At 42.9% G+C, this 13276-nt stretch overlaps 1 protein-coding gene across 1 annotated transcript in view; it reads left to right on the forward strand.

Annotated features, from left to right (window-relative positions):
* Positions 1-13276, forward strand: part of VPS53 (VPS53 subunit of GARP complex) — a 67588-nt gene that overhangs the window by 3887 nt on the left and 50425 nt on the right. The window contains 2 exon segments of the mRNA XM_030472326.2: positions 156-205; positions 971-1037. Coding sequence (XP_030328186.1) covers positions 156-205; positions 971-1037 — 117 coding nt within the window.

Here is a 13276-nt window from a genome sequence, read left to right on the forward strand (position 1 = left end):
GTTGCCGTATATCTCAGTTCTTCCATCTGTAAAACAAAGTAATTGCTCTTCTCTTTAAAGTGCCACTCATGAGAAAGCAAGAGGTGTCACAGCTGATTTGTGTCACAGTAAAAGGTTCCCCATTTCACTTCTTTTTTTTTTTTTTCTTGTTGTAGTCTTTGGCAAACATTGATGAAGTTGTGAACAAAATCAGGTTGAAAATAAGGTAAATGTTTCTCCATTTCATTGCATCTCAGATGCTGAGTTTTCACTGAGGCTTCATAAATACAACCCTTGCACTAGAGCTGGGAGGAATTAATTTGCTTGAGAGACAAACAGGATCAGCCTCGAAGCGTAATAGTGAGACAGAGACAATTATTTATTATTTTATATTTTGCCCCTATTGTGTAATACTCTTCAGGTTATTTTAGCTGATGGGTTGCAAAGTAGAGCTTTGAAAAACAATGAATTAAGAATCAACAAGTACCAAATTTTAGTACAGTTTAAAGGCTGAAGGAACAAACAACCCAGAAGACTAATTTGCCCAGAATTTATTGTTTGTGGGGTCAAAATAGCAATTGTAAGAACTTTTATTATGTATCATTTGTCCTATAAGTACAAAATAAATGTAAGTCTGCAGGAAATGCTTAAATTTCTGAGCAGTTTGGCATTGCCAACTTGAAATGATCGAAACAGCATTTTAATATGGGGAAAGCTGAAATGAAAACTGACAAGAGAGGACTGACAGTATTGCTTAAAGGAAGAGAAATGCAAGAAGCCCTGAATAAATTAGGAAATGGATTCTTATTTTTGCAACAGGAGTTTTAAATTATATACAATAGTGATGTCCTGTGGCGAAGGGGGAAGTGAGTTTAGCATCGATAGCATCAGCTTTTTTATATTAAATCAGTTCTGTAGCTCTTAAGGTTCCCACAACTGTTGGGGTCAGGCACATAGAGAATGAGTTTGACATGATACTCTTTTTTTCCAGGAGGTTGGATGACAACATTCGAACTGTAGTGAGAGGACAGACCAATGTTGGACAGGATGGCAGGCAGGTACGTGCATCTCATCTCTGGTGTGCCATGGGTTCTCGTCTTGTGATGCTGAATTGAGGAATGGCTCTGGCAGGCAGAAACCAGCTCTCATTGTTAGGGAGGTGTTTCTGCTGTCTCTTACACTGACTGCGAGCTGCTCACTGAACAACTGTTCTAACCTGCTTTTTGATCACCCTCCAAAGAGAAGTGAATGAGAAATTGATTTAAAAAATCAAAAGCAAAAACAGGAGGCTTGCAGTTATGGCACTCTGAAGCTGAAGATAAAATGAGCAGGATTAAGTAGGTACAAGTACATTTTGCTGCAGAGAAAGGATCAATAAAAGGCTATTTAGCTTTTTAACTAGGCTGTTTGCTGAAGTGTCCTGAGTTGGTAGTGACTAAGCCTGATGACTGCCAGTTCATCTCAAATGTCCTGTTCAGCTTTTCACTCTCTTTTACTTGACAGATGTATTTGCTTGGAATACAGTATTGAATAGCACAGCCATGGCTGCAGTGTTTGTGAATGCTGAACTTGGTCCATGTGTTATCTGATATTGAGCTATCATCCAGTGTGGCTGTATTTCCTGTGTCTGTTCTGGTTTAGACCGGGAACATTAATGCCTTGAGTCGTCATCATGATGCTTTTCTCAGTGTCAACACTGACTCACCTTTCTAATACCAGATTTAAGACTAGTTTACTAGCATGGGGTAGTCAGGCCTTCACCAGCATGGCTGACTGTATTTTCCACTTCTTGCTGCAGTAGTCCTTGCAAGTCCTAATCTGACCTCTGCCAGTCTGTGACCTTGAGTGAATTATGAATTATTATGAATTATTGAACTTTTCTATGCTTTCTTATCGCTTTTGGGGAAAAAAAATAGCAAGATGCATACCTCTCCTGGCAGAACTAGTTTGATGGTTGCAAGGTTTCCTGAGTACTGCTATTAAACTGGGGATGTGCTTGGAATGTGGCATACCTAGGAGTGGTGCTGCCTGCAATCACTGTGCAGGACTTAGACAAGAAATCAAGTGGAGAGGCAATTACAGAAATTGAGGAGGGGTGCAATACTCAGAGTTTGGGTATGATTGAAAGCTGGTGCTATTGCAGCCTTTTGGGCCATTCACGGTGACAGATTCAGAGAAGACAACAAAAAAAGTGGGATTAAGCGCAGCTATGGGTGAGAATTGCCCTGTGTGCCTCAGGACTTGCAGGTCCAAAGGATGATCATGGGGAGAGATGAACAAAAGCAGTTCCGTGGTCAGCCGTGCTTGCAGGATAACAAAAGTGCCTCTGTGCTATGGAGATTCATCGAGCTTTGTTTAGAACTTTGTCTTATGTCTGTGCTTTCTCACTCTTTAATCTCTTTGAAGTTCTCCAAAGCATGTACAGACAGACTTGGACAGTATCCTGCTCTGAAGTACTGGGGAAGCAGATCTGTCTGTGCAGCCTTTCATTTAGTTTATTGTAAAGGAACCAATTAAACTCCTGTGCAAGTAAAAACTTTCAAACATGCGTGTGTATGTGGCGAGTCTGTGCAGGGCATCTTACAAGTAGCCTGGAGCTGCAGTTATTCACAAATACTCCTGTATTTAACTGTGAATTTTCCCATTTTTCTTCACTTTGCTGCTTTGCAAGGTAGAAGACTTTAAGACAGGCACCAGAGCCTGCAGTTGCATGGGCTAAGGCCAGACAGTCTCCCAGGAGCATAACAGTTGTTTCTTACTTTAAGAGATCCTAACAAATACTAAAACAATTCAATTATTGAAAGTGTTAGTTCTCCAGTAAGAAAAATTGTTTCAATCTGAAATGGTGAGAGCATTTCTGCATTTCTAATCCAAGTCCACCATCTCACACTTGTATGTGAATTCCATATGTGAATTGCTGGAACCAGGCTGTTATAGTGGCAGGACTTGGCTGGGTCTTGAAATTTAAAGCAGTAAAGGAGCATCAGCAAGCTTTGCATGTTATCTGGTGGGAGGAACCCGCAGCAGAGGAGGTCATTTTACAGTGCTGGGGAGTGTTTGAGTCGCATTTCAGTTTGAGATGGAATTTTGTATTTGTCTCCCCAGAATCAGACAGAGGAAACCTAGAACAAACATTTGCTGTTCCTCTCACCCCCTGCACTACTTTCTCAGAGTTAGTGTATCCTGCGTGCTAGCTGGGGGAGTGAGCAGCCTTTTTCACATCACCACCCCGTTGATAACCCGATTGTGGGGGTGAAAAACTCTCGCTTCTCAGCTTCAGCTGCCTGCTTCTGTACTGAAGAGTGTCTTTGTTTCACCAGCCTATTCTCAGTGGAATCAAGGACACTTAGAAATGTTAATTTTTGTATAGAGCAATAGGCCTGGCTTCTCCCACTTGCAGAGGAAGGGTTTAGTTTTCCAATGTACAGTAAGAAATTGGTTTGAAACAACTGAAAGCCATGTGCCTTTAAGACAAGTCAGTGCTCTGCTAGGAAGGGAGTCTGCTACTGAAAGGGGCTTTTTTTCCTTATTTACCTTTTCTGGTAGTAGTTTGTAGTTTGGTCCCACAATAAAATTAGGTTCTTGCTTCTCTGATCTTCTGTTCTTATTAAATTTATGTGAAATTTGTATCCTCAAGACTAGTATTACCCTGCAAAATTTGATTGAAGCATATACATGGATAGATACTGTCATCCTGTGAACCTCTCCCCAGGATGAAGATCATTATTGCATTTTATCATAGTAACCACAACTGCAAACCACCCTTGATTAATAACCCCACCTGCAAAACATCTGCAAACCACCACTGATTAATAAAGAAAGAGCTGGCAACCAGCTTTTGCAATAGGTTTGAAACAAAGCTTAACCCCAGCCGCAGCAAAAGGTTTAATCTTCAGATACCTTTTCCTATTTATAATGCTTTCCTACTAGAAGAGATGTGTATAGCCTACACAGTGCTTGCAGCAGAGTAGCTTTCGAAAAAGCCATTCCTGTCTTTTGCTTGACACACTGGGAGCCAAGAGAAAGGATGCAATCCATCCTGTCCTTGAAAGTGTGTGCTGTAAACAAAATGTATATGAACTCTGATGTTGTAGCTGCCTGAATTTCAGTGAGAGCTCAGAATCTTGTGCATTTATTGCAAGATCGAGCCTGGAAGGTGTTTTGCAAAAGCCTCTTCCCTTCAGTCACATTCTCTCCTAACAATTCATGATACAAACTGTGATCAGTGTTTGCCAGAATTGCCTGACTGCGTGGTATCTGAGCTAGAGGAGCTGTTCTTGTCTGGAGAGTAAATAACAGTTTGAATAAACATCCTTTCAATCTCTGACTTCCTTCCAAAGGAAACATAAACTGCAGATGCAGCGGTAGAAGGAAAAAAGTTCTTGTTTAAGTCAAAGCAAGCCAGGAGGGGGTTCCCTGCTGAGTCCTGATGCTCTGTTGTCCATTTTAGCTGTTCCCTGCTTGCCTCAGGTTTGAGTGGGGACACAGAGCTGCACAGACAGGGGGCTGCCATCCCTGCTGCCCTTGCAGGTGAGGGAGCACTGTGTGCCCAGAGGCTAGCCTTGACTTTCCTATCTCCTGTCAGCCTTAACTGCTCACCAAGAGGCTGGAACCAGGCAGGTTTCTAGAAGACAAACCAAGGGTATTTAGTCTTTAACAGCTTGCTTTGTCTTTGGGGAAAGGCTTATTTCCTAACTGAGCCCAGCCAAGCAGCTTTCCCTCTCTTGTGCAGAGGAGCCTTGTTGGGAGCTGCACCTTCGCGGCCGTCCAGGAGAGGGGAGCCCAGTCTTGATTTTGAGACCAGGATAACGTTTTGCTGATAACTGATGGAGAGGGAGTGCTGCCAGTGGAGACATGTCTGAATAGTGATGCGTGTTATTCTCCCAGTTAGAGCAATCTGAATCCCAGCTGGACCCAGTGGGAATATGTAGCATGCAACTATGGAAACATGCTCTCCATGCTCCTTGAGGGAAAGGAGACCTTAAGGATAGCAGGTTCAAAATCCTAATTGCAGATCCAGCCACTGTACTTGCTGTGATCCAAGTCTCCTGTCCCATCTGGCTGGTAGTGTGGCAGTGTTGGGGATGACACTTCTGTGCTCCACCTGGGTGTTGAAATGATTGAGCAGGTCTTCGAGGTGAGTTGTAGGTGTGAGAAGGATGGAAGAATAGGTTTTTTTATAGTCAGTCCTTAACTTTTAAACTGTTTCCCAAATAGTCTTGATCACGTACACGTGTTCGTATAAAGTAGTATCTGGGTATCTGAAAAAGCAGATTCTAAATTTAAAAATAAAGTCGTTCAAATAGATGTGGCCCCAAAAGGGTTATTCAAGCAACTCTAAAGGCAGGAATGCTCCTTCTCCACAAGGCCTAATGTTTCCCAGTTCAAAGCATCTGTCTTTTTGAAATTTTGCCCTAGAATTTCCTCCAACTGCAAAAGCCTTAAAATAGTCTGGCTCATTTGGCTTCCCCTTCCTGGTGCAATATTTCAGTAAAATCTGTAGACAATACCATGAACTTCAGAAATTGTCTCACTAATGATCCTTTTATGGGAGGAAACAACAGTCGTGGGTGGAACATTCCTCAGTAGGGCGTAACAAAATTTTCCTTGGGACTCCCAGACTTGGGCTATTTCGGATGCCTTGGGAGAGGCTGGGAATGCAGGAGCTGCTGTGCTTCAGTGGTAACAATACGCAGTTCAAGCTGTGCCTGCAGTTTCTGGGGAGCCAGTGCTATCTGATTTTTTTCCTTCTGTAAGGTTTTTCTCAGAGCTGCTGCTGAACTGGAGTCTGGGCTGACCTTGCTATGAGCTGCAGTCCACTTGTGGCATGATTTCCTCTCTGCCCTGGGGTGTAATATAAAAAGTTCCCATAGATTTTTTTTTCCACTGAGCATTTAACACACTCCGTACGGTTTTGTCACTCTTTAGTTGTGTTTGTTGCTAAACCTTCTGCATCAACTGGCTGTAATTTTTTTGACAGTTGCTGACATGCCTTTACTGGTTGTTTGGCTGAAGCTGCTTCACTGATCACAGAATCATTTGTCCTTGTAGTATAGTAGCCTCTGCCTTTGCAGTAGAGTTTAACCCTTGACACTATCAGTGCAACCAGGATGGGGGTGCCCAGGTCAGTAAAGGTGAGGCAGCTTCATATGAAATCCACTTCAGAAGGAATCAAGGATTCCAGAAGAATCCCAAGATCCCCAATGGATTTGTGGCTTTATAGTTTGAATCTAAAAAACTACAGATTTCTTTCTGTTATCTCTGCTCCATCTCTGCCTTCCTGCCCTGTAGGAAGTAATAAAAAATAAAGTAATGTAAAAGTAAAGTAATAATAAAGTAAATAAAGTAATAAACACATAAAGTAAATGACAGAAATTGAATGAGTAAACACCGTGTTTTAAAGAAAAGCTTCGTTTATTGCTTAGTATCTCCTGTTGTATGGGGGTCTGGCTCAATTTAGTGCTAGAACAAAGTTAAGCGTTAACTAGAAGAGAAAATGGATTTGTTCTGGGCTGGGAAGAGCTTTGCATGTTTCTCATGGCTGAAGATGCTGGTTGGTAACTGGGATTGCTTTGGTTGGCTCCTCCTCCTTTGCTTTGCCCCGTGAGAACAGTAATGTTTTTATTTCATAACTACAGCAGTACAAGCAAAGAGATGGCAGCTGCTGTGGTTAAAGAATACAGATATATTCTTGCTGTCCAGCCTGAGCCCAGTACAGCAGCAGACAGTTCAATTAACCAGCCCATCCTTTGGAAAGCAGTGCTGTCCTTTCTGGTGGCATGTAAAAATAAACATCTCAGCTCTGCAGCTGTGGGGAGGCTCAGACTGCCTGCCCTGTGTGTGCTGCCCTGTCTGGCAGCGGTTAAGCCTCTGGAAGGAGGAGGATGCGTCTGGCATAGAAAAATGCCCACAGGTTATTGGGTTTGACAGGTTATTCATAGATGGAAGTATGTGAAATATATTTTTGTTGGGGTTTGGTTTTTTTTTTCTTTAAATAGAGATCAGGAAGCAGTTTGCAGAATCAATATAGGGAGGAAGAACGAGACAAAGATGGACAGTGAGCAGAAGAGAGGCATGCAGGTGCTGCATGTGGCTGAGAGCCATAGGGGTATGGTACTCCCATGCTGATGGAATCATCCTCACTACTCGGGTGCCTGTGCAGCCAGCGATGTCCTGAGCTACAGGGCAGCTGGAGGATGGTGTCACTGGAGCCAGCAGCTTGTCCTCTCTCCCCAGTGCTGAGTGCTGGGTTACAGCAGTGTCAGCCTGGCAGGCAGGGAGGTGATTCTGTGCACTGTTTGCATAAACATGCTTCACACGCAGCGCTGTTGCTTCAGCCTCTCTTCTTACCTCCACCTGGTTGTGTGGAGGTGGCTTTTTGGCTGCACGTTGCATTTCACACTAAACAAAGATAGTCAGGACTTTCAGATCTCTTACTGTAGGCACTTTAATTTCATTCTTAGTGTTTATTTAAGTACATGCTTGCTTCCAGACATCATATTGCATGCTGCTTCATTGGCTGCAGCGCCCAGTTTTGGCTCACAGGGTTGGTGTTGATGTGCCTCTGCTGCTGGGACAGCACTGACTGCTTTTGCCTGAGCCTTAAAAGCACAAGGTAAATCACTATCAGCTCTTAATAACTAATTAATCTATAAAATATTCGGGTGCTTTTTTTTTTTTTGTGTCACAATCCCTGATGCAGGCACCATCTTTCAATTATATTCATTCTCTCCTGCATTGATAAGCTTTATTTTCTGGGGTTTTTTGATGAATGGCTCATTATTCTGAAATATGAGCAGACTAGTGTTAGTTTTCAATTTGTTTTAAGATGGTGGATGGATGAGGGTCAAATATTGTGTCTTAAGCTGTGTAATTTTATATATTTAAAGAAAAAAAAAGTCATGCTGCAGATTCTGTGACTCCAGTTGAGTGATTAAAGCCCCATAATATTCTTTTGTAACCAATGAATGATAAGCAGAAGTTGAGCTGCCAAAATAAATCAGAAGTGAGTTTCAGTCGTTTCCCTAGTGAATTATGACAGTTGGACAGTGTCCTTCCCATCAAGAGACATGGTGAGCTTTTTCTAGCCTAGAACATATTTATTGAAAAGGGTTTCAGGTAAATGGCATGCCAAGAAGAAATAGTGCTTTTTATTATCATCCTGGCTACTGGCCATGCAAACTGGCGTCTGCAACTGTATGAAGAGGTCAGGCATAACTTTTGCATCTGCTGCAAAGCCTGGTTCAAGGCAGAAGCAGGTCTGAGCTTGACCTTGCCTTGTGCTTCTGTATGGAAAGGTGGTGGGTGCACCCTGTTGCTGTCCTACAGCCTCAGGCTGGAAACCAAGTTATGTTTTGTGCTGGCAAGAGGCACGCTTGCTTGCTGATGCCATTGAAGGCAGTGAAGCTGCAAAGTAAGACAGGGCTGTTCCACAGCCAGTGCTGTTTGATTTTGATGCCAGAAAAGCAAGAAGCCCAGCCTGAAAATAGAAATCCTGACCAGGCAGGAGATTTTGGTTTACTGTAGATCTATTTTTTTTTTTTAACTTCCTTTCTGTTTTTTGTTGTTGTCTCCTATCTGCTGTGTGGTAATGTTTATCCCAGCTGTGTTGCTTCAATGCTTATGGCAGGTGGACTGTCAGCATTTCCACTTAGAAATCCCTACTTGTAGGGTTCATGGCATGATTGTTTATTCCCCCCACCTGTATTTTGCTTCTTAGCTCTCAATCTGAACATGAATTCATCTTGCAAAGTCTGATTCAACTCGAGTGGGTGCTAAACTTGCCCCCTGTGGAAGTCAGGCATAGCTCTGATACAGTAAATATGACCAAAATATGTCTGCATGCAGACAAATTAACTGGAATCCCTCAGTCATTTACAGGCAAATACAGTGTGCAGCACTCTGGATCAAACAGAAACAGGCGACTTGCAGGTGAGCACAGGAGCATGTGTGTGCCACTGCCTCAGCAGCAGAGGGCAGCCAGTTATTCCATGCTGGAGGAGAGGCCCTAGAAGACGATGTGGGTCATGGACACAGGGAGGTGCAGTCAAGGTGTGAACAGAAATGATGTGAAGGGCAGAGACTCACAGCTTTGAGCTTTGCTATTCTGAAATAATGAGGAGTGATGAAGGAAATAATAAGTGTCTGCCCAGAGCAGTTTTTCCTGCGTGATAATGGTGTTTAATGCGTCAAGCTGGGCAGGGGGGAAGGCTGTGGCCATTCACCTGCCAACCTAGAGCTGTGTGATGGAGCTGTGGTAAACCACCATGTGGTCCATGAGGAAGCTAAAGGCTTTGCTAGAGGGTTGTGCAACTCACAGCACTGATGTTTAAATGGCCACGCTGTTCTGGTGCACGTTAGCTGCATGACTGTAAAGCTACTCGCCACAGCAAAGCCACTAAACCCACTCACAGCACATCCCCACCTTTCTTCATGGTGCAGGCATCAGTGTGCAGGGCTGGGCAATGCAATTAAAACTGACAGCTCAGAAGGGTGTTGGACTGGCACAGTTTGGGAGTTAAGCTGCAAGGTTTCAACTAGCACAACCTGGAAATCACCTCTCACTTAACCCCTGTGTCCATTGGTATTTGTGCAGCTGCTCAGAACATGGGGTTTGATTTCTAAGCCCTATTTGGGGGAGCTAAGTGAAGGGGCAGTAGTAGCAATTTTAAGCTTGGTGCAGTGTTGGACATAACCTGCTTTGTTGATTTAAAGTGTCCTTTGCAGCCTTAGTGGTTAGGATTGGAGCTGATGACACAAAACTGTCTTTTTTTTAGTGTCAGTTGTAGGAGTTACATAGTATTTGATCAACTCCTGGGGTAGAAATCTGCTAAAATCAAAACCAAGGGTGATGAGCCCTTTGGGTTTGTCTGCTCAGGGAAATTAGGTGGCACGGCTGTGGTGCAAAGTTGTCCTGCTCTGACAGACAAGCCCTCAGCTTCAGCTGCAGTGGCTTATCCCTAACTTTAAAACTTAAGAGTTTTTTCCAAAATGAAAGCAGCCTGAGAATCAAAGTACATTTCTATTCTTTCTCAATCTGGAGGGACTCATTTATATGAGGTTTTTAGTGATGGAAATTGTTAGGCTGGTCCCCGTGTGCAGGGGTTTCTTTGAAATCTCTGCAGCTGAGGCTCCTTGGAGAATTGGGGATGGGAGCTTATTTTTAGTCATGGTCTAGATTTCCATTGATCTGGGTTGTAAGTGTGGCAGCAAATGAAAGAAGCATTAACGCTCTGTATTCAAGAGTGGGGACCCATCCAGGAACATGAAATTCTCAGCATCCTAACCACAGCCCAATTTGTAACATTAAAAATACATTTGGATGCTGTGAATTTGGCAGATGTGTCAAGTGTCTATAAAATACTTTGTAGAGGACAGCTTTCTGATGCGAGTAATAACATCCAATTGAAATACATATTGGCTAGGATTAAAGCTAGCACGTTTCTAGCACAACACCAGTGAGCATATGGAAACCATCGAGGTGTTTTAACAATTACTGAGGACAGAATGGTGTTAATTCAGTTAGTCACCAAGCTCAGGCTTTCCCAAGAAACCAAACTTCCTCTGAAAATTTGCTTTTTCCCCAGTTCAGCAACATTTTGTAGTAACGCACGGGCCTCTCAATTCCTGTTTGTGTATTTTGTAGTATTTCAGTAGTTGCTTTCACAAGATTCCTGGTAGGATGAATGAAGAGGTATTTAGAAATCAACACACTCGCTACTCACTGTAGCTTGAAGGGAGCGATGTGACAGCTCCGTGCCTAGGCTGGGGAGGGAAGGAGGAGGCTGTGTCCATCTGCAGCAGCTGTAGGCATTTGGAGACACTGACTTGAATTCACTGAACTGGGTTTTTTTTCTTGAATATTATTGCTTATGCTGCTTTTGTGTGTGTTAATGCCAGTCTGGTACTGTTAGTCACTGGAACATAATCTTTCGAATGATGCATTGCTTCAAAATCTAATGAATTAGATGTGGTCTTGTCCTACCTCTCACTTTGGGTTATTTTCTTTCCTCCTTTCGCTGCTTAGAAGATCTCATATGAAAAGGTGACTCAAGTGGTGATGTGCAGACTGACCTTAGAAGTTGCTTGGGATAATGCCAAGTAAAGCTGTTTTTTAGGTAGCCTTTTTCTTAGTGATTCATGGTTTAACTCTGCTCCCTCTTGTTTTATGCTGGTGTGTTTGGACTCTTTTCCCATTGCATTCAAGGTGAAGAAGGTTGGAGAGCTGTAGCTGATTCATGTGCTGTGTTTTTCCCTCCAGCTTTGGAGAATTTGATGAAAAACTGTGTAGCTCAGTGACTGCCCAGCTTACCTGGAGTCTGGCTGTGTGCTCTGGAGTTGGGTCTTCCAACTCTTGCGTGTGATTTCTCAGTCTTCTGCATTTCATCTCTGCCATTAACAGAAGAGCAGGGGAGCTTCCACTGCAAAAATACAGATTAGCTGAGAAATGGGGATGGTTAAAAAGACATGATTCTATGGTTCTACATCTGTGGTTTTAAACCAGAAGATCCCACTGTGTGTTCCCCGCCAAGAATGGTGCTTTAGGTCCCTGCTCTGCAGGTGCTGGGGCTGTACCTCCTCGGGTGCTACACGTGGAGCTGTGCAGTGCCCCACAGAGACACCTCACTGTCACACCTCACCATTGCTGCTTCCCTCCTGCAGCCAGGATGTGCTCCTGAACCCTTCCGGGGCAGAAGATGAGACACACTACACCAGAGGAGGAGGAAACTGATACGTAGCTGAAGCCGTCTTGTGTTGAGTGCTCTGTCTAGAGTCTCTCGCTCTGTTGCTGGTCCTGCCCTCTTTGCTAAATTTACTGTTGTCAGAGCAGCTGAGGTACCCCGGGGACAAACATGATGGAAAGAGCCTCAGATACCGCTGACCGATGGCTCTGCCTCTCTCCAGCAGTCAGGCCTTACCCGTGCTGTGTTTCTGAGCTGGTGCCTGGCGTTCAGGGACCTCAGAGGTTGCATAAAGTTTAATAAATAATGCTGGTGGGTTAATTGTAGCTTGCAGGCTCAGTTGTTGATTAGAGTCATATGGTGTTTTTCCAGTACATCGCAACCTTAATTTCAACATCCTTGTTTCATATAACCACAACAGACTATGTATCCAGTCTCTTTCTTTATTTGTGGTCCTGTATCCCTGAAATGAACTGCTATTGTAGGGAAGGAAACACAATAACTTCACATTTGGGGTGTGTACATTTACATGTTTCCCAGTTGTGCTGATGAGGAAAGCAATAAATTAGTAATGCAAGGTGAACCCTGCCTCAAGTAATCTTACAGATGAAAGATTACTGCGTGTAAACCAGTTATGCTGGAGTAAGAGCAATTCCTATTCTCTGGATACTGTTTTGGGTTTAGAATTTCTGTCCAAAATAGAACTGCTGTTAATAAAACAATTACAAAAGCAGTAAGAAAATGCTGAATGGTTTCCCTTCTCTTTTACAGGTAAAAGGATAATTGGTAGATACATCAATAAACTTCTATATTACACCTTGAACAATTAAACCTATTTCCATGCCCTTTGTCCCAGCTTCTTATCCCTTAATAATGAAAGCCATTTATCAAATGTGAGGTGTTTTCTTAAAATTGAAGGTTTTTTTTCCTTAGTTTTGCTCTTTGCTTTACTCTGTCTTTACAGTGACCAGGAAGGTGAAGGTTTTTCTCCATCATTGATTGGTTTCTTTGTTTCCTTCCTCACGCAGTATTTTACTATCAGGTGCTGCAGTGGGAATGTTACAGCAAAAAAACTTTCATTGGTTTCTTTAAAAAGAACCATGAGAAAGTTTAATTACAGGTTTTGTGCAAGAGGTAACACTTCTAATTTGGTTCTGAACTTCCCATCATCTCTGTCTGACAGTGCCCTCCTAACTTAAAATAACAGATTTTCACAGCGTTACTTTCAGCAAATCTTATATACGTTTGAAGAAATGTTTTCATCTGTAAATGTGAATTATATAGAAAACCAAGCATGTTGATGAATTAGTGTGTTCTGACCCAAATAAGGAATATGCAGCTCTATTTTAGGAGAGTAGCTAAAGATTTATGTCTTAATGGTGAAGCAAATACTTGGAAGCAAGCTTTAGAAAGGAAACGAGTGTTTATGAGCAGTTCTGATTCACTGAAGTCTATGAAGTTTGCTGTGGAGTTGTGTGTGTGGTATTTTTTTCTTTAACGGTTATGGAAATGTCTGCCCCTCTCCAAGAGATTCGATACAGAACTTGAACAGAATGGCAGGGGCTGTTGGGTCTCTCCCTCCATCCCACCCATGTTATCTTTCACAGCAGCGGGAA

This window comes from Strigops habroptila, assembly GCF_004027225.2.
Source record: "Strigops habroptila isolate Jane chromosome 13 unlocalized genomic scaffold, bStrHab1.2.pri S16, whole genome shotgun sequence".
Classification (NCBI taxonomy): Eukaryota; Metazoa; Chordata; class Aves; order Psittaciformes; family Psittacidae; genus Strigops; species Strigops habroptila.